General features: G+C 38.7%; 1 protein-coding gene across 2 annotated transcripts in view; it reads right to left on the bottom strand.

Moving 5' to 3' along the window:
- Positions 1–26303, bottom strand: part of LOC120471406 (low-density lipoprotein receptor-related protein 8) — an 89026-nt gene that overhangs the window by 6088 nt on the left and 56635 nt on the right. For both annotated transcript variants that reach the window (XM_039661219.2, XM_039661220.2), the window contains exons 5-14: positions 23151–23543; positions 18558–18680; positions 18001–18123; positions 12860–12979; positions 12182–12307; positions 9839–10010; positions 5279–5506; positions 3831–3949; positions 3553–3692; positions 189–330 (exon numbers count right to left, since the gene is read on the bottom strand). In XM_039661219.2, coding sequence (XP_039517153.1) covers positions 189–330; positions 3553–3692; positions 3831–3949; positions 5279–5506; positions 9839–10010; positions 12182–12307; positions 12860–12979; positions 18001–18123; positions 18558–18680; positions 23151–23543 — 1686 coding nt within the window. The remainder of the gene's footprint in view (positions 1–188; positions 331–3552; positions 3693–3830; positions 3950–5278; positions 5507–9838; positions 10011–12181; positions 12308–12859; positions 12980–18000; positions 18124–18557; positions 18681–23150; positions 23544–26303) is intronic.

Below are 26303 nucleotides of genomic sequence, written 5' to 3'. Positions count from 1 at the left end.
ATGTCAAAATGACTTACAAGCTTATTAAAACAGAAATGGCAGGCGAGATGGATCACAAAAGGGAGAAATCAGATTGTGGGTGGATTTCATAAGGTGTATTAAAAACTGAATTTAGTACGCCATTAGTCAGAAATGTCAAATTAAAGGATGACAAATGAATAAATATAGCTGATCTGAAGTCCACACACCGCCAGGTTGGCTCAGCTCATGGAAAACCACAATATCATGAGGGTCATTGAGGTGCTCGGCAAGGCTGGTCACATCCTGTCCTGTGAGTCTGTTTGCGCTGTAAACGGCCTCCTTCTCACGGTCCGTCCAGTACACCCGATCCTGAGAGACACAAGAGTCAACACAAGACTTGTACATGTCCTCAGGAAAAGAAAGGGAAACTAGTTGGTTGCTAGGGGGTTCTGGGAGGTTTTAGAGCATGGCTAAGGGGTTGCTAGGGTTTCCTGGGTGGTTTTAGGGCAATGCTAGGTGGTTGCTAGAGCAGATCATTGCTAGTTGGTTGCTAGAACGTTCTTTGAGTGTTTATAGTGTTGCTAGGGTATTCTGTCTGGTTTCTGTGGAATCTCAGGTGGTTTCTAAGGTGTTGTGGGTGGCATTTAGGCCATAGTTAGTTGGTAGCTGGGGTGTTTTGGACGGTTGCTAGAGCATTGCTAGAGTATTCTGGGAGGTTTCAGAGTGTTGCTAGGTGGTTGCTAGGGATTCTTGTGTGGTTTCCAAGACATTTCTATGGTGTTGTGGGTAGTTTTAGGGTACTTCTATGTGGTAGCTAGGGGGTTGTGGGTGGTTGTGAGAGCATTGTTGGTTGATTGCTAGAGCTTGGTGGGTTTAGAGTGCTGCTATGGTGTATTAGGTGGTTTCTAAGGTGTTGCTAAGGTGTTCTGTGTGGTTTGAGGCCTTGCTAGGTGGTAACTAGAATTTTGGGGGAGGTTGCTAGAGTGTTATTGGAGGCTTTAAATAGTACTGCTTGGTTCTATGTGGTTGCTAGGGTGTCTTAGGTGTTTTCTAAGGCGTTACTAGGGTGTTCTGGGTGGTTTTAGGGCTTTGTTGGGAGATTGCTAGGGTGTTGTGGGTGGTTGCTAGAGGGTCCGTGGATGGTTTAAACTTAAAACCCTCAAACAAAATCTTTAAAGTGTTGCTAGTGTTTCGTTTTTTAAGGCATTGCTAGGGTGTTGTGGGTGGTTGCTAGAGCATAGCTAGGTGGTTGCAATGTGTTCTTAGAGGGTTTATAGAGTGTTGGTAGGGTGTCCTCAGTGGTTTCTATGGTGTTGCTAAGGTGTTCTGAGTGGTTTTTGGGCAGGAGTCCTCAAAAACATTGGGTCTTCCCTCTAACACAACATGCATGATGGCTTGTGATACAGTCAGCAATTCATACTTTGCATGTGACGTCACAAGTACTGGCTGGCGGGCAAGAACGTCATTCTCTAGCTACGAAACCTAGTAAATTAATCAAGGATCTTGCCAGGATGTCGCCAGTTTTAATATACAAAAGTTGGTGTTTTGAGGTGTAAACAAACGACATACCCAGGCTGATCTCATGAAGTAGCGTGTGTATGACACGCCAATTCGTATTTCCATTTTTGGCGTGCTATCAAGACGCATAATCGCCTTTCAGCGTGTTTATGAACGCCGTTGACTTAACGTTATATAAATATATGACTTACCTCAACCCCATCCCTAAACCTAACCGTCACTGGGGTTAATGGCATTTATGACTGGAGATTTGACTGCGTGTACGGACACGCGGAATGACGCGGACGTTAATGGCGTAGACATATACGCATACACGCGGATACACGCAGATAGCTCAAAATGCGTAGAGATAACACGCCACCTGACTCGAAAGTGGCGTATATGTTTACGCAAAAGTCATGATGTCATGTTGACATACCAGATAATTGTTGTGCGATTGGATGCTCTATGTCAATCGTGTAATTTTAACATAATTGTGCTTACATGTTCACCAGTAGGTAGTGAGAACGCGTTCATCTGTACGTGATTTAATTTGATATGATATGAGAAGATGAATGACACGTTACTGTTGTACTGCGTCTACTTACTTATTTACAGTTACTTTGCATGCATACTATAATTGTATAATTACTACTATACTATATTACAGCCTAACAGATTCCTAACAGGATTGTTGACAAGATTGTTGTCCGCCAGGTATGGATGATAGTCACATGACTGCAAAGTATGAATAGATGGAGTCAGCAAATATACTGTAGTACTCAGAAAATAGCAAATGCCACTTAAAAAATTAAGAGGAACCAGGCAAAGCACCTTTTCACCATGCTTGCATCACAGATATTGAAGTTTGCTTCAGACAATGAAAATCAATTCAAAAAGGGCAAATTGGATAAAACAAATAACTACCTAGTGCTTAGTCTCTCACAAGCAATAAGGCTGCCAAGAAAAAGTTCTGCATTAAAAAGTCACACATTCTTTTGTGTGGGAGCTCTGTTACTGGGGTGAAATCCACAGCAGGATCCTCTGTCCGAACTAACAGCTGCCACAACAAGACCATTAATTCTGCGGCTGATGTGTAGGTGTATAAGATAACAGCCCTTCAGCATTCAGTCCGCCTCTGCTGTGAGATCAAGTCAATCTTAGATTAGTGTGCTCAACACTACTTGAGCCATGCTTGTGTGAAAATACTATAATCCCCTTTCTTCCTATCATATCCCCCACCCAGAACCCATCCCCATGTTACCATGGAGACCACTGAGCTTAAGCAGCAAAACAATAAAGGGAATTGTGCCATATTAAAATACAATACATCACTGAAATAGGATGTTGTACATGAATTATTCTGAGCATGATTCAGTGATTCAGTTTTACATTTAAAGTGGCTTCAGACACGGCTTCAATCAATTACCACAGCATTTCACAGCCCATAGTAGCCACTCACCTACACATGCCACCTCTATCGATGTTTTAGTTATAGATGATATATTGCCCAGGAAAGTCTGATCTGATCTGGTCTTTAAAACTGAAATTCTTGATTTCCAGCTGGATGGCGCCTTGCATGGCTGACACCGCCATCGGTGTATGAATGAGTGAGTGATTGGGTGAAAGTGAGGCAAAATGTAAAGCGCTTTGGTGGCCATTGGGTCTGTGAAAGCGCTATATAAATGTCAAGTCAAGTCAAGTATATTTATACAGCGCTTTTCACAATATAGATTGCATCAAAGCAGCTTCACAGTATCAATCAAAACATAATAACAATGTCCGTTTCTTAGTGGAAAAACACCCACGTTTGGTAGAGCTGATCAAGGGCATTACTGATTGGTTAATTAATTTGAATATTCCCTAATTATATTCTTTAAATGCAGTCCATTTATCATTTACCATTCTGAAGAAATCAAGTCCTGCAGCTCTGAAAATGCTGCCATATAAATAAATATCAAAGTAGAAAATAAGAAAGGCTTTTATGCCAACTCGGCTATAAGTTACTGACCAAACGCACATTTACCGACTAGCTGATCACATGTAAACAAACATAGAGGAATACAAAGACAGGTATTTAGGAGGCTCACTCACCTCGAACACAGCGAGGGCATAAGGGTGGCCGAGTCTCTCGCTGGAGAACAGGATGACTCTACGATGGGACCCATTTAAATCCACACTGGAGATCAGGTGTAGTTTTGAGTCCACCCAGTACAAGCGCTTTCCAACCACATCTGCATTCAGAGACACAACACTACTGTCAAAGATCCTGGACACTAGAGATCACCCTTGATTCATCAGAGTGCATTAAGCTCAAATGGTTTAGATTTAGAGAGCAAATAACAGTAAGGAAGGACGTCCATAATTCCTACCGAGTGTGATTCCATTGGGCCACTCAATGTCCTCAGACACCAACACCTGCCGATCAACACCATTCATGCCAGCCTTTTCAATCTTGGCCCTGATGCCCCAGTCAGACCAATACATGAACCTGTGACGACAAAGTGTTCACCAGAAAAAAATGAAATAAAATTAAAAATCATTACTGCTGCTTTGTTTGAACCTCCATAAATCCAACAAGGCATGATAACAGTAAAAATGCTTTGAGTTGCATGTTGACAGTAATTAAAAATGTATGTGATTCTCATAATACAGTGACTTGAATACAAATTGATTTTGATATATTTTTTGGAAGGGTTGAAAATGTCAGGGTACAACTGTTTCGATGCCAAAATGAATAGAAATGCATCATTAAAACAATGTAATGGTTGAAAAGACAACCTTATTAATTAGTATTCTTTATTTGCTTTATTAGTAAATACTAATGATTTGAATTCTAATATATTTTTTATGTTTTCCATTTTTATTAAAGTTTGTGCTTTTGTCATATACATGTTTTATGTTTCTAGTTAATTTAGAATTTATTTTTCAGTATTTCAGTTTTAGTAACTTTAGTACTTCAATTTAAACTTTTTTTATTTTATTTAGTTGCCAATTGCTAATTTTCTCTTAGGATTTTTAAGTTTAAGTTATTCGTATAATATTTATATTTATATGTTTTATTTGAGCTTAAATTCAATTAACAGAAAACTTCCGAGACAGTGAGTGACGAAATGAGTTCCCTTTCGCATCCCCTTGCTTAAATATTGCAATTGGCAGAGCTTAAACTTTCGTGACTTTCGCCCGTCAACTGTCCTGTGACAACTGTCCCATGATGATGCAGCGCTGGCCCGCCAACTGTTCATGTTTGTTCACGTTCATGTTCTCACAACATGACATTGTTAGAATTCATAAAATTGTTACCAGCCAACTGGCGATTAGCACCGTTTCATTTACTTGTCAATACTGGTGCTTGGCGAGTGTTCATTTTACATAACATTTTTAGTCATTACATTTAAACTTTTCTTGAAAATGGTATTTCAAAACCAAATTTAAACCAACATTAACACAAAGATCAAATTTATTTGACACTAGATGATTAAACGATTTTTCTCTTCACTGTCGACACTCTTTTTTTTGTCAGAGGTGAAGGTAATCGCAGAAGAGTCTTAAATGACTTATTAAACTAGGTTTGTCTATTTTGTGCCATTCACTATTGTGATTAAACAACAGCATGTTTGCAGCTATTCATATGAGTGGTCAGGTTATCTCTACTGATAAGTAGAATTCAATAACATTTCCTCTGTTATACTCCACAGCCTCCATGTGTATGTCACTGAAAGCTTCTCTTATCAACTCAGTGACCTTTAAAGGCCGTCTGGCCTTTTGAGGTTTTGTTTTTTAGACTGGCAGTGTAGAGTCTGATACAGTACGTGCTCACCCTCTCTCTGGATCCACAGCGATGGCCCGTGGTTCGCTCAGATCGGTGTTGATTAGCACGCGTCTCCTGCTGCCATCCGCTGAAGCCACAGAGATGGTTCTGTCGCCCGAGTCGGTCCAGTAGAGGTTGTGCTGAACCCAGTCCTGCGCCAGCCCTTCAGGGGAATGCAGATCCGAGTCGATCAGAGTAACGTGTCGAGATGGGTCGCTCGCCTCGTGGATATAAGCGCTGCAGACAATTAGAGGTTCTGCTATTAGACACACTGGGTCCACTAGTCAAATCAAATAACTTCAGTTGTGATTGTTTTATATATATATATCATGACAGAATGAGGAAAAATCCTCTGTCGACAAAGATCTAACCTGGATCACAGCAGAAATGAACATTTGTGTTCACATACATCCTAGAATTCTTCAGAACTGCCCTGAAAATGACTCAGAACTGACACTTTAATATATGCTGGTTCCATGAAGAACCTTTAAGTGGAAAAAAGGTTCTTCTATGGCACTGCTATGAAAACCCGCAAATGGAACTTTTATTTTTAACAGTGTTTGTACAAAAGCACACAAAAGCTATAAGTGACTGTAACATGACTTTTTTGCACTGTCAATGTAACATCAGTGACTATACATTTTAGAAATTGTATTTACTTCTGTTTTTTTTTTTTTTCATTACAATCCAGCATTTATTCCAAAATTAATGTAAAAATACTCCCAATCGAATGTTGGGGTCTCTACATTTTTTTTTTTACGCTACGTTTTTTTTCACTACAGTTGGAAAAGTTTATTTTTGCATGTTGCATAATTTTTTCCATCCACAAAAAAATAGTATATACTGTAATTTGCAGTATGCCGTAATCAGCAATAACCATAAACATAATAATTTTGACACTTGATGAGAATCTCATTGGTTCAAAAAAACTCTCAATCAAATATGTTATGATTGTCTAAAATCGCTTTCTAATACACAAACTAAACTTCACAGATCACATGATCTTCACACCATCTGACATGTTCATAGGTGTCTCAATGAAGTAATGCCCCAACTCACCCTCATAGCCTTCAATTATCAGCTTCCATATCATCCCAAACTAGTTCAAGCTCACAGCGGAGCAGCTACGGCTAATGACTTTGCACTTTATCCTCAGTTATAAGTCCAAAAGAGACAGAAGACAGACAGAGAGAGAGAGGGCAGGGGCAGAGTACTGCCATTTAATAAGATACCATATAATTTTGTGCAGCCGCAGAGGTGTCTATTATTAGGAAAGTGAATGTCCCCAATTAGCCAGATCAAATGGAATGTGCAATTAGGAGGAAAGAGATGGACTGTAAAAAAATTTGTCAAGAGTTTCTTTGGGAGTTTCAAATGAATTTGACACAGGGCTAAATGGTGAGAGTCAAAATATATCCTGTATTACATTTGACCTTATGCCTACACGGGGCACTTTGAAGGGAGAACAAGCATGGTAATGGCAGTCATGTTGCAAAAAAAACTTTTTCGAAGCCAAAAACTTTTTTAAAGGGATCAAATGATGGACACTTTAGGCCATGTGTCCAACAAAAATCTTAAAAAAATCTTTTATCCAGCTGAAAACGCTAGACGCTCTGCTGAAGACGCCGTGCTTTGGGCGTTTAAAAAACGCGGCGCTCCCATTGAAAACAATTGAAAACGTATGCCAGGCGCGTGGAAAAACGCTTTGGTGGACACATGGCCTTATTCCCAAGATTCTGTGTGATACATCAGAGACTCAAAGTTTTTCTGATGAAAGTGTTAAAAGCACACATATTTACAGTGGGGCCAAAAAGTATTTAGTCAGCCACTGATTGTGCAAGTTCTCCTACTTAGAATAATGAGCGAGGTCTGTAATTTTCATCACAGGTACACTTTAACTATGAGAGACAACATGGGAAAAAAAAATCAGGAAATCAGATTGTAGAATTTTTAAAGAATTTATTTGTAAATTATGGTGGAAAATAAAGAAGTATTAGGTCACCGACAAACCAGCAAGATTTCTGGCTCTCACAGACCTGTAACTTCGGTCTCGCGTCTCCCCGTAGCACGTAGCTAGAGTACAAGCAACAGCAGGCCGCCGAGCTCGACCCAGTTCCGGCTCCTCGACCGACAGGCAGCCGCCTCCTGTTCCTCCATCAGCCTCTGCTGCTCTAAACTATACTGCGACTCGTAAAGATAGCCACGAACATCGGATCTGAGCAGCAGAACTTCAAAATCCTCTTCTTCCATATCATGTTTAGTTTCTTCTGTCATTGTCATAACTTACTATCTCCACAGAGCTTGTTAGCTTAGCTTCCAAACAAGATGGCAGATATTGATTTCAGTTTCTGCAAGTGAAGTCCCACCCACTGATCTGTTATAGGCCTGTAGGCTGAGTGGGTCCCACGCCCTGGAATAATAATGAGCTAATGTTTGTAGTCTAAAAGATTTTAATTAAATATGACTTCCTGCTGATCGTGACGCAAAATGATGATTTTTACGTCACGATAAGCAGGAAATAATACACTTAAATCAGGAGAAAATAAGGGAATAAACCATGACCATTCAAAAATATGACTGGGTTTCTAAAGATACAAAGCTTAATGCAAATGGGTGAAGTGACCCTTTAAGAAGCTCTTCTGTCCTCCACTCGTTACTTGTATTATTGGTGCCTGTTTGAACCCGTTATCTGTATAAAAGACACCTGTCCACAGCCTCAGTCACACTCCAAATTCAACCATCGCCAAGACTAAAGAGCTGTCGAAGGACACCAGGAAGAAAATTGTAGATCTGCGCCAGGCTGGGAAGAGTGAATCTACAATAGCCAAGCATATTGATGTGAAAAAAATCAACTGTGGGAGCAATTGTAAGAAAATGGAAGATATACAAGACCACTGATAATCTCCCTCGATCTGAGGCTCCACGCAAGATCTTATCCCGTGGGGTCAAAATGATCATGAGCACGGTGAGCAAAAATCCCAGAACTACACGGAGGGACCTGATGAATGACCAGCAGAGAGCTGGGACCAAAGTAGCAAAGGCTACCATAAGTAACACACTACACCGAGAGGGACTCTAATCCTGCAGTGCCGGACACATCCCCCTGCTTAAGCCAGTACATGTCCAGGCACGTCTGAAGTTTGCCAGAGAGCATATGGATGATCCAGGAGAGGATTGGGAGAATTTCATGTGGTCAGATGAAACCAAAATAGAACTTTTTGGTAAACACTCAACTCGTCGTGTTTGGAGAAAGAAGAATGCAGAGTTGTATCCCAAGAACACCATACCTACTGTGAAGCATGGGGGAGGAAACTGATCCGTGTTGAGGGAAGAATGAACGGGGCCATGTATCGTGAGATTTCAAGCCGAAACCTCCTTCCATCAGTGAGAGCCTTGAGGATGAAACGTGGCTGGATCTTCCAGCATGACAATGATCCCAAACAGACTTTCCCGGGCAACGAAGGAGTGGCTCCGTAAAAAGCATTTCAAGGTCCTGGAGTGGCCTAGCCAGTCTCCAGACCTCAACCCCATTGAAAATTTGTGGAGGGAGTTGAAAGTCCAGCGACAGCCCCAAAACATCACTGCTCTAGAGGAGATCTGCATGGAGGAATGGGCCAAAATACCAGATACAGTGCGTGCAAACCTGGTGAAGACTTACAGGAAACGTTTGACCTCTGTCATTGCCAACAAAGGTTATGTTACAAAGTATTGAGTTGAACTTTTGTTATTGACCAAATTCTTATTTCCCACCATAATTTAAAAATTAATTCTTTAAAAATCCTACAATGTGATTTCCTGGATTTTTTTATTTTATTATCGTTATTATCGTCTCTCATCGTTAAAGTGTACCTATGATGAAAATTACAGACCTCTCTCATTATTAAGTAGGAGAACTACTTAACTTGCTAAATCAGTGGCTGACCAAATACTTTTTGGCCCCACTGTAAATAAAAACAATAATATGTAATGTATCATTATTATTAAAAAAAAAAAAAACAACTTTCTATTAATCAAACAGTCCTGATTTTTTTATAATAGTTTACACAACAATATTAAACAGCACAACTGTTTTCAGCATATGGATGTTTCAGCATAAGGATCATGTGACTGAAGACATTTTATTGTAAATTACAATAATATTTATTAAAATAGACAATAATCAAATAAAAGTAGCTTTGGTGAGTATAAGACCTTGGACTTTTGCAGATTACAGTGTGCATACATATTCTCAAAGAACACAAGCTTTTGAATGGAACACCCACATAATCTTTGTTTATGTAATATGGCGGTTGAAATGTTTCTTAAGTGCTGTTTTTCTGCCTCTCTGCATCTCATTAGAATGATTTCAATGGTGTGCTGTCTAGAGAGTAACTGTGAGGGAGAGATATGTAAATAAATGGAGCCGTATCTCCTGAGTTCAAAATAATTAACACATCACAAGCATGTGAAGCAGCAATTTACTGTTAAATAAAGCCAGGCTCTCATAGTAATGGCCACGGCTCCCTTTTAAGTGCACAGCCAAACAGTTTTCATATTTATAGCACAACTGAAAGGTCAATATGAGGTCACCTGTATATTTTGCGTTGAAAACGATCACACCAGAACATGCGGTTGGCAGCGACGTCTATATCAATGGCCACAGCATTCTTCTGAGTAGGAACCACCTGTGTGTAGTCCCTCTTCACCAGGTCAATACGCCTGATCTCGTGCCTGTTCGTGAACATCAGGTAAGGGCTTTTTCCTAAAAAAAAAAAAATAAATAAATAAAAATGCAAGGACAGATGATCACAGAGAGTAACAGATGATTTAGGTTTGAAACAGAGAGATGATATCTTCAGAAATTTGCAAATGATCTTTACTTTATCTTAAAATATATTTTTTTAAATTTATACTTTAATATTACTTTATAAATAATATTTATTTAAAGACATAAGGATTTATTTAAGGATTTATTTTTATAAATAAAATAATTTATTACAAAATGTGTACTCACACACATGTATGTAATCTGTCTTGCCACTTGTCAAATAGTTGTCACAATCATTTGGATACAAATTAAGGTAACAACATTTAATGATCTTTAAAGGCAACTTGAAACTGGAAAGATGTATCTTGCAATTATTCACACTGTCTTTCCATCTCATCTCATTTAATTTCAACTATAAACTCATATTCACAACTCAAATAAATTCAAAACTGTTATAGAGGCAATCAGGAGCATGTCGCAGATACTGCTGATATAATTTAACCTGCATGTAACCCAGAATATTCCTGTAGAACTACGTTAAATTAACACAATGATTCATAAGTGACAGTCAGCATAAGCAGTGTCTGCTAATGATAACAAATACACAAAGCCATTTAGAGAGAGAATGGCATCTTTAAAGGAGAACTCCGGTGCAAAATGAACCTATGTTACTGTGTTAGTGTGAGGCTATTTTGAGCCTTGTTAATTGTATCTAAGTAAAGAGTAACTAGCGATTTCTTTTTACTTATTAAATGCCAGCATATAGCGTATGCGCTAAACAGTTTTTAGAGATAAAACTCTTTACATTCGATTTCGATTATCATGAAAACAAATCTCAGAGAACGGTCGACTATACCAATGTGTAATTAGACCAAAGGTTCATTTTGTGCCGGAGTTCTCCATTTACATTTACATTACTGTAGATTGAGAGCATACATAAAGATCACAATAAATCCATTCACAGAAAGAGAAGCACTTGCCCACTGTGGGATTCACTTATCTTTATCCTTCTTAAAAATTGTTAAGCATTGCATTTCTTCAGCTAGATCTCTACATCACACACACACGCACTATGAGCGCCCCGGGACTGTGTCTTCTTCTTGAAGGCTGATGAGCCATAGAGGGCACAGGAAGTAGCAGATATGTGATTAGATCTAATTGGACTGTCTACAGTAGCTGAATGAAACGTGCTGGCAAATGTAAAAAAAAAAAAATTTAAAGAAAGCATACATTGTGATTCATCTAATGTAAGATGACCAGCTGAAATGGGTCAGTGTAAAGCGTCAATGTTGGGCTGCAAAGAGCTTCTTTCTCTATTGATGGCAATTCAAAGTTTATTTTTAAAAATTAAATACATTATGTATACATAATATGTAATATATCATGCATTTGAATATATTTATTTATCCGACATACTGTGTATTACACATACTATAGCTCACCAAGACTGCATTTATTTTATCAAGAAATACACACTCTAAAAAATGCTGGGTTATTTCAACCCAAATTTGGGTCAAATATTGACAAACCCAGTAATTGGGTTGGCATCTTAAAGTACATTTTTAACCCAGCCGTTTTTGTTTGTCCATATTTTACCCAAAATTGAGTTAAAACAACCCAGCATTTTTTAGAGTGAAATATTAGATAGAGTGAAATAGAGTGAAAACTGAAATATTATATAATTTATTCAAAGCTAAATCATTTCAGCATCATTAATCCAGTCTTCAGTGTCACATGACACACCCTCAGAAATCACTTGTGAAGCTTAATATTTTTGTAGAAACCGTGACTTTGATGAATAGGAAGAACAGCATTTTTTTTTTAAAAAATGATATATTTTTGTAATATTATAAATGTCTTTACTGTCACATTTGTATTAAAGGGGACGTGCACCCAAAATGACTCACCCTCATGTCGTTCCAAACCCTTGAGACTTGTTCATCTTCATATTTTTAATAAATTCTGAGAGATTTCTGTCCCTCCATTGACAGTCTACGCAACCACCACTTTAACGCTTCAAAAAGTTCATAAAGAGATAGTAAAACTAATCCATAATTAAGTGGTTTAGTCCAAAATTTCTGAAGAGACACGATCGCTTTATATGATTAACAGATTTAATTTAGGCTTTTTTTTTAAACCATCATAAACATCTGTTTTTATCTTACCCTCAGCTTTACAGGTCTTGCTTACGGGGTCCATCTCATACCCCGGGTGACATTCACACTTGAAATCCCCTTTCAGGTTGATGCAGATCTGACTGCAGGCATCAGGGTTCTCACACTCATCAATATCTGCAGAGTAAATGGATACACTGCAGATGATCACTCACTCAAGACAGCTGAATATCATAGCTACATTGTATGCTCAAAAGGAGGCTGTTATACACAGAATACACAGAATAGTGAATAGACATTTAATATGGTGTTGGATCAGTACTGGGACGGGAGATCGGGGCTCTGAACACGATTATTATTTTTATTTATTTCTGTTTTTTCTCCTCAATCCCAGACAAGGGCGGTTCGTAACAGAATTGGGGGCTCGTCCGGGATCGGATTAAAACTTCAAGATGGGATTAAAACTGCTTAGATTAAAACTTCAAGTACTTTTGAGTTTGAAAAATTCTGTACACAGTAAACATCAGAATATCTCTTCTACTGTCTCGGAAAGCAGATTTTTAAATCATCGTGTGGAAACTTATTTTAAGTTGCTCAGCACACTGAAATATACATAACTTGGCACTATAAGCCTGGAGTTGTAATATTTGAAAAATATTAGTGCAGTAGTCTATTATATCAGCTTTACTTTTACTGTCAAAGTCATCTCATCATTGAGTCAGGCCTGACCTCCACATGTCCTCTTGTCCAGCAGCTTATAGCCAGCAGGACACTGGCACTCGTATCCAATGGGACGATCCACACAGATGTGTGAGCAGCCTCCATTGTTTAGCAAACATTCATTCAGACCTAAGAAACAGAGGGATGGTTTAAAATGTAAGTTTGTAAAAACCCTAGATAAAGTGACATTTTGGACAACGCAAATATCAATTTAATGCACAATAAAAAACAAAAACAGATTTCCCTTGTATTAAAGCATAAGAATGGATAATGGATGAAGAAATGAAGTATGCTTAATTGTACTGAATGAGCAAGTGTAGTGTAGGCTACTTAAAAAAAGATTTTTAAAAAAATGTACTTGCAGATAATACAATATTAAATAAAATGCTACTTAAGTCTACTTAAAAAGAGTACACTTTTCATTAATTTTCTCAACACTTCTGAAAAGTGCAATTTGTATTTATGTCAAATTGAAAGTTTTATTTAAAGTACACTTTAAGTCATTATGTTTTAATAATCTGTCATGCTTTTTTTACACTTATTGCTTTTTTACACTTATCATGCTTTTTTACACTTATTTTTATGTGTCGACTATTCTAAAGCACATGTAAAGTGCTTGACTAATAGTTTTAACTGTCATTCGATATAACATTTATAGTTAGTATATTTTACATGTACTAAATTGCAACTTCATCATTAGTATTACACATGTGTAATTACAGATCATTTTAAATACATAACATACAAGGTTCAACAAATGACATCAAAGTATATATCAGTTTCCCATAAATTTGAGAGTATACTTTTAACAATCAATTCCCATATAAAGAGGTAATTTAATCCTACTTAAGTGGGTAGAAAAAAAAACACTCTAAAGTTCAGTTAATTGCATTTAATAAAAATTTACATTTAAAAATTTATTTTTTAAAATTTAATTGCAAATAACATGCAATTAGTCAGTGTCAGAAAACATAAAACGTAGTTCACACTTAAGTACATTGTTAAAGTATAATATTTTGGTATTAAGCGCCCTTTTTAAAAGTTTGATCAAGTGTACTTCTTGTTCACATGCAAGAGGTGATTTACCACATGATTTAATTTAAATGAATGCAAAAAAAACACAAGCCATTTTAAAACAAATTTCACTCGTCGTTTGTGCTGTAACAGGCAATAATTAGTAATAATACAAGTAATAGAATTAAGGCAATGTAGTTAGCAATAATAACTAGAGCTAAGTATATAGAAATATAGTAATATAATAAACACATTTCCATATTGCCAGAAATAATTTGTCTAGCACTTCAATTTGTTCCACTTGTTTAATACCATTGGGGCTTCATTAGGCTATCGGAAAACCTGGAATGCTGGTTCAAGAAACATGATCTAAAATCACACATAATATTACTCATAAGTTTTATTCTTTTCATCCAGCAATCTGTGTTTGACTGAGAGAGGCAGTATAAAAGTAAATACATCCAGCACAACTACCAGCTTCATGCCTCATCAACATTCTCAAGGGTCCGTTTTAAAAACACACACGAGTGCTAGTGACATAACAGAGAGAGCATTAAGACAGCGTTGAAACTTTCAGGCTCTGAATCATCTCATGACTCAGTCTGTGGAAGCTAGTGTTGCACTATTTGCAGTTGAATCCCAGGAACATATTGTGTCTGAGAGCTTGAATGAACATATTGAGTACTCTGTGGACAAAAATTTAATGAGGCAAAATGGAGACGGCTATGTGGGCCAGAAACGAGAAAGAGTGTGCTTTCGCTTTCTTTGACCAGGTGTTCTTTCTAGCTCTCTGAGTTTATTAGGAGGTGCTGGCATCCTGACAAAATACATGGAAGTGAACAATTTAGGGCAAGGCAATGTCGCTTGGAGCCAGCCGTATGCCAAATGAGCAGCAGAGGCGCCTGGATTAAAGAAGACAAAGAGGCCATTAAGACAGAGTTATGAGCTCTTTCTCTGGAGACTGCGATTATTGTGGCACACGGGTGAAGGTGGCATTTACGGGAAGAGGATAAGGGTGCAGGTTTGGTGAGGAGACACACATACAGTACACACACACCTGTCGCTAGAACAGCCACAACAGGCCATCATTCCTCTTTGATGCTAATGCATTCTTTGAGACTATGGAAAGCTTTTCTTCTATTCATCAGAGGAAGATGGTGATACATCAGCTCTGCCCCAGATAGTGCTGGGGATGTATGAGTGTGAAAAAAAATCCTGTTTTCTCTTCCTTCTTTGAACAACTGTATAAATTACGAAACACTTTCAACATTTCTTCAGCAGCATCCTGGGTAACCCATTTGATTTTGGGCTTTTTTAGCATGTTGCTGTGAAGTTGCAAATAAACAGAATGATCTTCTTATTTCACCTCAAAAAAACAGCTTAAAAATGCAATGCAACCTGATACATTCAGATTTTTAGTTTCTGACAAATATTTGTCTTGAAAATTGTGCTAACTAACCTTACTTTGTTTTTTTCAGTTCGAATTTGTTTGTTCACCAAATGCCTCATTCAGCCAATTTAAGGCAACTACTTTTAACTTGGTAACACAGTAAACTGATCTATCATTTGCCATGTAATGAGCCAAAACATTATTACCATCTGACTAAATTATGCTTTATTAACAAAGTTCAGGAGGATCATGTTCAAATTGCCAAACCAATCAGCAAGAGATGAGGCCTACATATATACAGAGCCGACTCACCAATGTTCATTGACTGTTTTCTACAGTACATCCCACCACCACCCTGTCTCTTCACACTCGCCTGGTTACTATCCTAACCAGAGATATTGGGGGAGTGCTCTGGGTCCGGGCCAAAATCCCTGAGCTCTCCCCTCGGACAGCAAAAAAATACGCATACCTTTTATTCTATCTGTGTTAGCATCCTGCCTCCTGTTGTTTGTCTCCGGGCCTATAGAGGTCACCAGTGTTCCTCATGTTCTCTTCCTTGTGTGTCCTTTTTAGCATTATCCAGGTCACCTGTGCCTTGTTTCCCCCAAGGGGGTAATCCAGCAACCGGAAAGCGTGCCTTCCATGGGGGCAGCCATTGGCTAGCAATGTATGAAAGAATCTGTTACCTTGTATCTTACATTATGGCCCCGAAGAAGCCGTGTTTTGTATAGGCTAAAGATTGTGTATAGACAGGATGAGGCATAAAGTCAAGGGAGAAGCCCATAGAGAGTCATAAAGTTGCTGCTAGCTAATGGACAGCTAATACTCACGCTCTCCGTCTCTTCAAGATTCAAAAGGGAATGATTCAGATTCCTCTTGGCACAGCTACTAGAAGACAACTGTCAGACAGGTTGCTCACACGTCACATCTACACCGCGAAGCTCAGTTTGAGCCTGCGCAGTACGCTTGGCCATCAGGAAGTGAGTGCTTCTAATTGAATTCACTTTTCTCCATTATAGTCTATGGGATCGCTGTGTCCATTTCTTTTACTGTCCATGGTTTCCCGTAGAGTATTTCAGCTGTGTTTTTCCCCTTGTTCCTCACTCGGTTTTTGAGTCTTAGCTATGTGTCTCCTGCTGTGTCCCACTGAGTCCTTCCAAGTTATCCAACCTATCCCAAGCTGTTCTTAGTTACTTGATTTTGTTTTTCTCCCCTTGTGGAGCTATTTTATTTCTCTCCTGTTATTGTCTCTACTTAGTAATACCTCTTTCTGATAAGAAACTGATAAGAAACTCTTTCTGATAAGAACTTGCAAAGTACCTTTTTAAAAGAAACTATAAATCTACTTTGCCTACAGGCAAAGAGGAGGTAATGTTGGACCCAAAAGAAACACTCAAGGCAATACTCCAGGAAAACCTCCAACATTACTTCCTCTGTGGCTAAGTGGTAGAACACTCAACTCTCCACACCTGTTCAAGCCCAGATTGTGACGTATTATTAGTAAGTGTGTACTCATGAGTGTGCTGTTAGATCTCCGCTTGCTGCCAAAACAGGACTGACTCGCCGAGGACTCTATAAGAGCCCTGAAGGTGTCCTGTAGTATCTGGGACCAATAAGTTAGCAGCAGATCCCTCAAGTCTTGTTAGTTGATCAAACTTCTTGGTTAACAGATGCTCAGTTGGATTGAGATCTGAGGAATCACCTTGAACTCTTCATCAAGTTCCTCAAAGCATTCCTGAACAATGTGTGCAGTGTGTCAGGCTGCATTATCCTTCCAAAAGAGGCCACTTCCACCAGGGAACACCATTATCAAGTCTGTAACTGTATCTGTAACTGGTCTGCAACAATGTTTAGGTAGGTGGCACGTGTCAAATTTACGTCCACATGAATGGCCCGTCCCAGCAGAACATTGCCCGGAGCGTCACACTCCCTCCACCGGCTTGTCGTCATTCCACAGTCCACATGGCCGTCCACGTGATGTAAAAGAAAAAGGGACTAATAGGACCAGGCATTCATCTTCCACTGCTCTAAAATCCAGTTCCAACACTTGCATGTCCATTGAAGGCACTTTTGGTGGTGGACAGTTATAATCATAGGCATCATGGTCTGCGGCTACTGGGTGTTAGGACACACTCCTATTAACATCATTAAAATTTTGTGTGACTTCTGCCACGGTTGACCTTCTGTTGGCTTTGACCAGATAACCTTTGTTTCCCTCATGCATCGATGAGCCTTGGGCGCCCAACACCCTGTCGCTGGTTTTTGGTTTCTCACAACTGCTGACTGGGAGCAACACAAAAGCCTTGCCATTTCAGAGATACTCTGACCCAGTTGCTTGGCCATAACAATTTGGCCCTTGTCAAAGTCATTCTGATCTCTATTCCTGCCCATTTATCCTGCATCCAACATGTTGATTACGAGAACTGATTGTTTGCTTCCCATCTAATCTACTTAGACCTTGATATGTGACCTTTTTAAGCGTTGATCAAAGATATCTGGGAATTAATTTTAGAATGTTGGATATAGCCCTCAACACTTGACACACAAACCTTAAGAACGATTGTAAAACTTAAAAAGTGTCTCAGATCTACAATCAAAAGTCAGTATGAAGGTTTCAGTATGAACTCAAATATTTTTAATCAAATTCTTTCAAGACCAAATAATCTGAACCAAACCCACAAATCCACATTCATTTTACAATTCTTTGCTCTGCAAGTCAACAACAACAACAAAAAAAAAATCTTACTGCACTCCTTCTTGGGTTCGTCCGACCGATCCTTGCAGTCCTTCACGTTGTCACACACCTTGCTGCCATCAATGCATTCCCCATTCCTGCAGAGGAACTTCAGAGGTCCTTCACACTTTGTGGCTATAGCATGATGGGAGGAAAAAAGACAACAGATGCTTACAGATGGCAGGTAATTTGTTAAGTTGATTTCAATTTTGTTTAATTTCTTCTCACATTAGCATAACAAAAAACTCAGAAATCCTCAGTGCACAGATATAGACTAGCGTTTTAACAGACATGGGTCATTTAGGTGAAGTCTCTGCACGTCTTCTGAATAAAAGCCATTATCAAAAGGATTGGCCAATTTATTTCCACACATGAAAGCGTATTACCGCTTAGACACAGCCCTCTTTGAGCAGGACACGCTTCTACTATGGGGAGACAGGTCTGAACTCATTAAACTTTGAAGGGTGTCGTATTAAAGGGCGGAACCAATTTGAACTCTGGGAAACATTTCAGCTAGCTGAATAAGCAGCACAAAAATCTTTGGAAAGGACACACACAGCAAGACGTACCATTGACACAGCCAGCCTCATCGCTTTTGTCCAGGCAGTCGTGTATTTTGTTGCATTGTTTAATGCCGTGGATGCAGGATCCGTCTCCGCACTGGAACTCATCAGGTCGGCATGTGAGCAGAGCTGCAGATGAGCACAAACATCAGCCAAACGCTGACACAAAGACTCCAAACACACCTTCATGAGGTTTTATCTTTAGGGGACATGCATTGGAGCTCCATAATTGGTAACACCCTTATGAATACAAATGTAGTCTGTGACTCAATAAAAAATTTATAAAACATTTTATATACACATCCAATCCATTTTATATTTAATACTATGGATTTTTGAAAATGACTGTTCATGAGGTGTGGAATATAGCTCTAAGGGAATGAAAACATCCTGCAAAGATTTATATCTGAAAGTGCACCGTATTGTCTTTCAAAAGTGAGAGTCGACTCTGAGTCTATGAAATGAATTGTTTTTCAAACGAGTCATTAGCTGTTTCGTAGTGCAGTAGATACGAAACATGAGCATATTGGCCGCGCCCAGTTAAAACTTGAAGTAAACTTGAAGTCTAGAATACATTCAAATACTTCAGCTGAATAGCATCATGTCGAGAAGATGCTCTGTTCTACAATGCAAACACAGTTCAGCCACTTGAGCATGTGAAGAATCGGTGGTTAGAGTTCATATTTGCAACGATACCACAACAGTATAGCCCGATTGTGTTCTCATCATTTTAATGAGGAATCACTCAAAAACATAAACGAATTCAAATGTGGATTAGCAAGCCGGTTGTTCCTGAAGGAGGGCTCAGTACCCCCACAGTGTATATGGATCAGCTTCCTCCTCCGAATCACAACCTGTAAGTATTATTAATAATTGTTGCTTTTATGGGTTTTGTGGCATCAAGTTACGCTCAACGCAGTCTCTAGGTCCCCAATGTCATTTTTTTTTAAATAAAAATGTGGAATGTTTGTCGCTGTCATTGGAGTTGTCATAAAGAATAGAGCGTCTTGTTGTACTGCAGTGCTTTATCAATATGTTTATCATGCGTTATGCTAACAAGCAATAACTGACTGGGTCATCTGACCAATCATCCGATTAGCGTCACGCAAAGGAGTGGTTTGGAAAAATGAGTCGTTGTACGAATCATTTGCGAGTCGGTGAGCAAATCAGGTAAAAATAAATGCATATTTATAATGCATATTTTTTGTCATTGCATTCATGTAAAACTGTTGTTGGGGACTCCCAGAACAATATTAGGAACATTTTAAATGCCATAATAGGTGCTCTTTAAAGTACATGCATGTCACATCATAGTCACACTTCTCCCTCTGAAAACCTCCAGAATCATCATTTAAAGTCTTTTCACAAAATACTGATAGTTCACTAATTCTTACACATCTACAGTATATTGATATATCAACCAGTGATTCAGGAATGGGGACATTTGCCCTCAAGGATAGTAACACCAGAAATGTTTGATCTTCTGGGGGACATTTTTGGTCCCCAAAAATGGAAAACAGCTTAAAAATCATACTAAATACTTTATGTTTTTGAATATGTAAAAAAATTCAGAAAGTTTTCTGAGATAGGTTTGTTTTTAAGAGTGGGTTTAAAGGGGACCTAATACAAGATGTAATATAAGTCGCTCCCCAGAATGTGTCCCCCCTATTTGGGGGTGAGCAATAAAAAAAATTGTATTGTAAGTGTGCCCCTTTAAATGCAAATGAGCTGCTGCTCCCGGACCCCTTTCCAGAAGAGGGCGGAGCCTTTACAGCTTGAGCTTTGGCCACAACAAAACTGTAGAATCGCACGCAGCCAAAATGCCAGAAAGAGACAGCCTTGTATGTTCGAACAGGAGTCAGACACTGGTTGAGATACTTTTAGAATGCAACTGAACGTTTCTGAACGGTTGGATAAATGTAGTTGTTGTGGAGTTAAGATGATTCAACTGAACGACTCCTGGTACTGTCATGTTAGGGTTGGTTGAGGGATAGAACATACAGACAGTTTTGTACAGTATTAAATCATTATGTCTATAGAAAGTCCCCATAAATCATGGAAACCCAACGTGTGTGTGTGTGTGTGAGTACATTTATATGAAGCCCAAACACACAGGCACAACACTCCACAGAACATTTTCAATTGGCAACATGAAGCTGTTTGCAGTTAGATTTGAGACAAATCCGGCCTGATTTAAATGTTTGCATGGTGGTCATGACAGTTTAAAGGCACTTTCAAAGTCCAAGAAAACCTTTAAAAACATAATCGTGATCTAATACTAAATTGTACCTCTTTAGTGAGTGTTTCTGGAGAGCTGCTTTTGAATTAGAGAGGCTTAATTATGCAAACACATCTGAGAACACAAACAATATTGTCCATTATGAAGTTCAGAGTAAAGCCCCCTGAAACTGCATAAGAACAAGGGATTAATGTGATTATAGAGGCGTCTGTGGTAGATGTACCCTTCCTATGTTTCAAGGGCTTCAAGATGCTCAAGGACATGTGCTCAAGTTGCCTAGCAACCTCTGCATGCCCGTTTTCCCTCCGGCCTGGGCAAAGTGACATCGTAATTGACCTGGATGTTACTTGACAGTGGGAATGAAGAAAGAGGAGGCAGGTTTAAAACAAGCACTCTGTGAACTTATCCGGCCCATGAAGTCAACCTCAGAGAATGAAAATGCCTCGTAATTAAAAACAGGGCCTCTCCTGGGCACCTTGTCTCTCTCCAATGACTCTTGGGATCTTGAGGTCGGTTTACACTCCTGGGATCTTGTTTGTTTACCAAAGACGCTCTTCTGCTATGTTAGATAACGAACACCTTGTGGAGGCTCTATTCTGTCAGAGGTGCCTGGGGAACGAGCACGACAGCGGAGATGTGACATGTGAATTTTCCAAGCTTTGAGGGAATGATGTGATGCGGAGATGATGTGACAGAATTTTGACAAATCTGATTTCTGATGCACATCAAAGTCATTGCTGGCATGAAAATAAATTGTGCAATAACTAGTGCCAGGCAGTAGAAATGCATTAATTTAGAAATTCAGATTTACATGTATCAGCTTTTTAAAATGGCTTCAGATGTGACTTGTCCAACTCACTTGTTTAAGTCTCAGAAATTAATGTGATGCAGCTGTTTCTGTATATGCCATACTTCATTTGCTATGATTAATCACAACCTTTTGGTTTGTGAACGCTAAATCAGTATACATAAAATCCAAAGAAAAAATAAAATATCCAAAAGAAAAAACAAAACAATTCATTGGTTTATCAAAAAAATATGTGAATGACTGTTTATGCAACATATGTTTGGCAAAAAAAAAAAAACATTGTTTTATATACTATGTATATAAATTTGGTTATAAACTATATTTGGTTTTTGATTTCTATGAAGGTTACTACAAAGGTCCTGGTTCATGTCAACAAGTTAGCCAACTTTAGTGATAACTAAGCAAATATTTTATTAGCCTAATATCTGATGTCTCGGTAGAAACTGAATTATTATTTGAAAACATTAATTATGGAATTTAGTGAAGGGTTATTTCAAGGGCTATTCTTCTAAACCCATAAGACTTATTTCATCTTCAAAGATATTTAGAAAACCATATGAATCAAGTGGTTTAATCCAAGCCTTCTGATGAGACGCAATTATGTTGTATGATGAACAGATTCAATTTATGGTAAGCAGAAGCTCAATCACACTTGCCTGATGCGTGAGAAACTTAGGTTTTTCAAATATCCCATTATTTGAATAAAAAAATTACATTTTATTTACCCAAACTGCGTAATATCAAAGGCTACTATACATGCCTCCTCTGTAGTTGTATGCCAAATCCTTTTTTACAAATTTGTAAAAAAATTGGTTGTGCTGGGTAGTTGCTACTGTACATCCTCGAGCATCACCCTTGAACAGCATTTAACCTTAGGATGTTTTAGGGGGCTTTCTATGTATTAAATGCACTGTAAGCTCAGAAACATACTGTACTCTACACAAATGCACAAACACTTGGCTGACATACTGCAAACGTGCATGAAAATGTGTGTGCTGCCTTCCATCACTTTCGAACTGGATTAAAGTCCATCTTCCCACCAAATGCTTTGACTCACGTGGCAATAATGGCTTCCACAATAAGAATTGTCTTTGTGTGGGTGGAATTAATAATAAATGGCAGAGAGTCAGAAAAAATGATCTGCCTAGAACTGTCGCTTTCCATCTTTGGTGAAACCTTACAATATCTGAGGAAATTGAATTCCCATCGGAGCATGTCAGTGTGACGTGCCCTTCAGAAACATTGTTGGGGTCGTGTGGCCCTTATAAGGAGAACTGCTGCTGATATTCTTCCATAAATGTGGTGGTGATGCCAAGTGTTTTTTTTGTTGTTTTTTTTTTGTATATCAATGCCGCATCCAACAAGTTCAGTAGGTGAAAAATGCGTCAACTGCGATGCACAACTACATATTTGAATGAACCAATTCCCTGTCTGTACCAATCGATTTGCTAAAATGAATCCCAACTAAAACACAAGTTGACAAACTGCCAAATTATTGTCAAATTAAGGGAGCTACTATGTTGTACAGTGAGAAGTGATGGTGCACACTCACGGCAGTCCACCTCATCCGACTTGTCCTTGCAGTCAGGGTCCCTGTCGCACCTCCAGGTCAGTCTCACACACTCCCCACTGCCGCAACGAAACTCTCCAGCACTGCATTGCAGTCTCCGGGCGGGTGGAGGAACCGGTCGACCGGACCCAGCCCCGCATCGCACCGCCCACTCGTCAGACCCGTCAGAGCAGTCGGGGTCTCCGTCGCAGGTCCAAGGCTGAGGAACACACTCGGAGCTGTTGCAGCGAAACTCGTGCGGCCCACAGGTGGGCGGAGAGCACTTCTCCTCATCGCTGCCGTCTCCACAGTCGTCGTCACCGTCACACACATAGACCGGCGCTAAACATTTACGGTTACGACACTGGAACTCCCCTGCTGTGCAGGACCTGGCGTCTGGGGACACGAAAAAAGAAATGAAGAAGATATATCAATGAAGATGAAGAATATAGATGATATAAATCTAACTGACATGCGTGGCCATCAACTACATGTCCTGCTTAGTGTCATGTTATTCACATGAAAGCACAAAGGACATTTTTACACTCACCATCCAACTCCAGTGTTATTAAAAATCTAATAACAGTGTTATTATTAATGGTACTAAAATAATAATTTACTATTTAAAATCCTCTTTATCCCACGTCCAAAAGTTTGGGGTTGTGAGATTTTTATATTTTATATAAATGAATACTTTTACTCAGCAAGGATGCATTAATTTGATCAAAAGTGTCAGTAAAGACCTTTATTATGTTCCAAAAGATTTATATTTCAAATTAATGTTGAACTTTCTATTCATCCAACAATCCTGAAAAATGTATCACGGTTTCCACAGAGATATTAAGCAGCACAACTGTTTTCAACATTGATTATAATAATAAACGTTTCTTGAGCATCAAATCATCATATTAGAATGATTTCTGATCATGTGACACTGAAGACTGGAGAAAATTCAGCTTTGCATCACAGAAATAAATTACATTTTTTTAAAATTCAAAAAGATATTAAAGATATTCAAATATTTTAAAATTGTAAAAAATATTTCACAAAATTACTGTTTTCACTGATTTTTTTAGAGTTAATTCTAATCTAAATATACTTTGACACGACCTCGCTAGAATGTAAAATATATAACATAAACAATAAATATAAAAAAAAAACAGTACTATATAATAAATTCAAAACTACAAATACAAAAGACAAACAGGGTGAACCGCAACACTGGATGAAATGGTAGCAGTAACTGTATGTTAGAAAAACTTATATTTTACATTTATTTTGAGAATTAAATTAACTTCACTTGTACAGATGTTATTATCATCCCACCCATATGTTTTGCTTCTAACAGGTTTAAAGACTTTTCAACGGCACACATTTCTCCTGTGTCTGTGGAGCAGACAGATAGCAGCTGAAGTGAGAGGGGGGCGGAAAAGTAAAGCACAGGGCTCACAGACGTTTACCCGCTAGGAATGAGAGGGGCAAGAGAAAGGGAGAGCGATCCCATAAATATCGAGCACACGTCATATATCTGCAGAAGCAGGGGGCACATCTCAATATTTGCAAGGATCTGGCAATGCTCAAACTCAAAGCAAACAGAGACACATTACAGATGTGTTCATTATATGATGGACTCACATATTGTGCCTGTTAAATTTAAAGAAGGCCTATAATGCTTTTTGACATTTTCAACTAACTTTAGTGTGTCTGCAAAGTTGCAAAACACAGAGCCACTCCAAAGGAGTTATTCTCTGTATCAGTGCACACTGTTTCTGAACTCCCCGAAACTCCTCTATTGTAGTCTTGAGTTTTCTTCAGAGAACGTGCACGTCACAATATTCTTCATTTAAATAATTCCTCCCCAAGACACACGCAAAATAAAGGGGAGAGGCCTGGTTGACTTGCGTTACTCGTGTGTTGAAAATCACGGTCATGGCAAGGGGTTTTGACATTACCCAAACACGTTCAAAGAGGTTGACCAATCGCAACACACTGATCCAGCCGACCAATCGGAGCACATTCCGTTTTCAGAAGGAGGGGCTTCATAGAGACAGGAACTAGACGGCGGTGTGTTTCCCAAAAGCATCATTAGCCAACTATAGACCTTATTCAGAGCAGCGCCATGACAGGTATGAAAGTGAGGCTGTGAGGGATAGACTTACCGTGTTTCCAATGGTATCCGCTGTAAAAAGCTGAATAAAGCTGCTAGATTACTTACAAATTTCCACAGCTTACATTGTCGGGAGTTTTTTGTCAACTGACATTTCTTTCATTAGCAGAATAATCTGAAAACACATTGAATAACAGTACAGCCCATTGAAGAGATGCAAGTCTATCCCTCACAGCCTCGCCTTCATTCTCATTAAAAATCAAAGATGGCGCTGCCGTGAATAAGGCGTATATTCACAAGTTCCGTCGTTATCAGAATAGTTCAACAAGTCTGTGTTTCCCGAAACCGTAGTTCTATGCTAGAACTACCGTAGTTCTATGCTAACCTAATCCTAACCCTAACCAATATTAAATATATGAATTTATGGGGGGAAAAAAATATTCAAACATGAAAACCTTTTCTAGTAGACCCAATGACTTTTATTGTATGGAATGAAAAAAAAAAGACACTTTACAAATAATTTTCTTTTGTGTTCCACAAAAGAAATCAAGTCATACAGGTGTGGACCAACATGTGGGTGAGTAAATGATGACTTTTACAAATTTACATTTTTGGGTGAATATCCATTTAAATTCTTAAAGGGATATTTAAGATAAACACACAGAATTCAAATAGAGATCAGTATAGATTTTTTTTTTTAAATAAAGGGGTCTTAAGAGATCACATAAAAACAGAGTGAAGGACCTGCAGATCAAAGGCAAGATTTAAATGGGATCTCTGTGAAAACGGCTTGATGAGATGAGTGGAACACAGAGGGATCATAATAGGAAGGGATACATGAAATTAAGAAAGACAAGGAAGCATTTTGCTTGTAGCTAGTTAATGTGATCATATTCAGCAAAGCGAAAAATCCATTTAAAAAACATATAAGTTTAATTGACAGATTGTTTTATAACAGTTACAGGTTTACTCAACCCGGTCTCATCCCAAGACGTCATATAACTGACGTTTTGGGACGTCTTTTGACCATACGTCAATATTCGCCTTTT

This window comes from Pimephales promelas, chromosome 5, assembly GCF_988280905.1.
Source record: "Pimephales promelas chromosome 5, fPimPro1.hap1.1, whole genome shotgun sequence".
Taxonomy (NCBI): Eukaryota; Metazoa; Chordata; class Actinopteri; order Cypriniformes; family Leuciscidae; genus Pimephales; species Pimephales promelas.
Note: the sequence above shows the minus strand (reverse complement) of the source record. Positions and strands in the feature narration are given on the sequence as shown.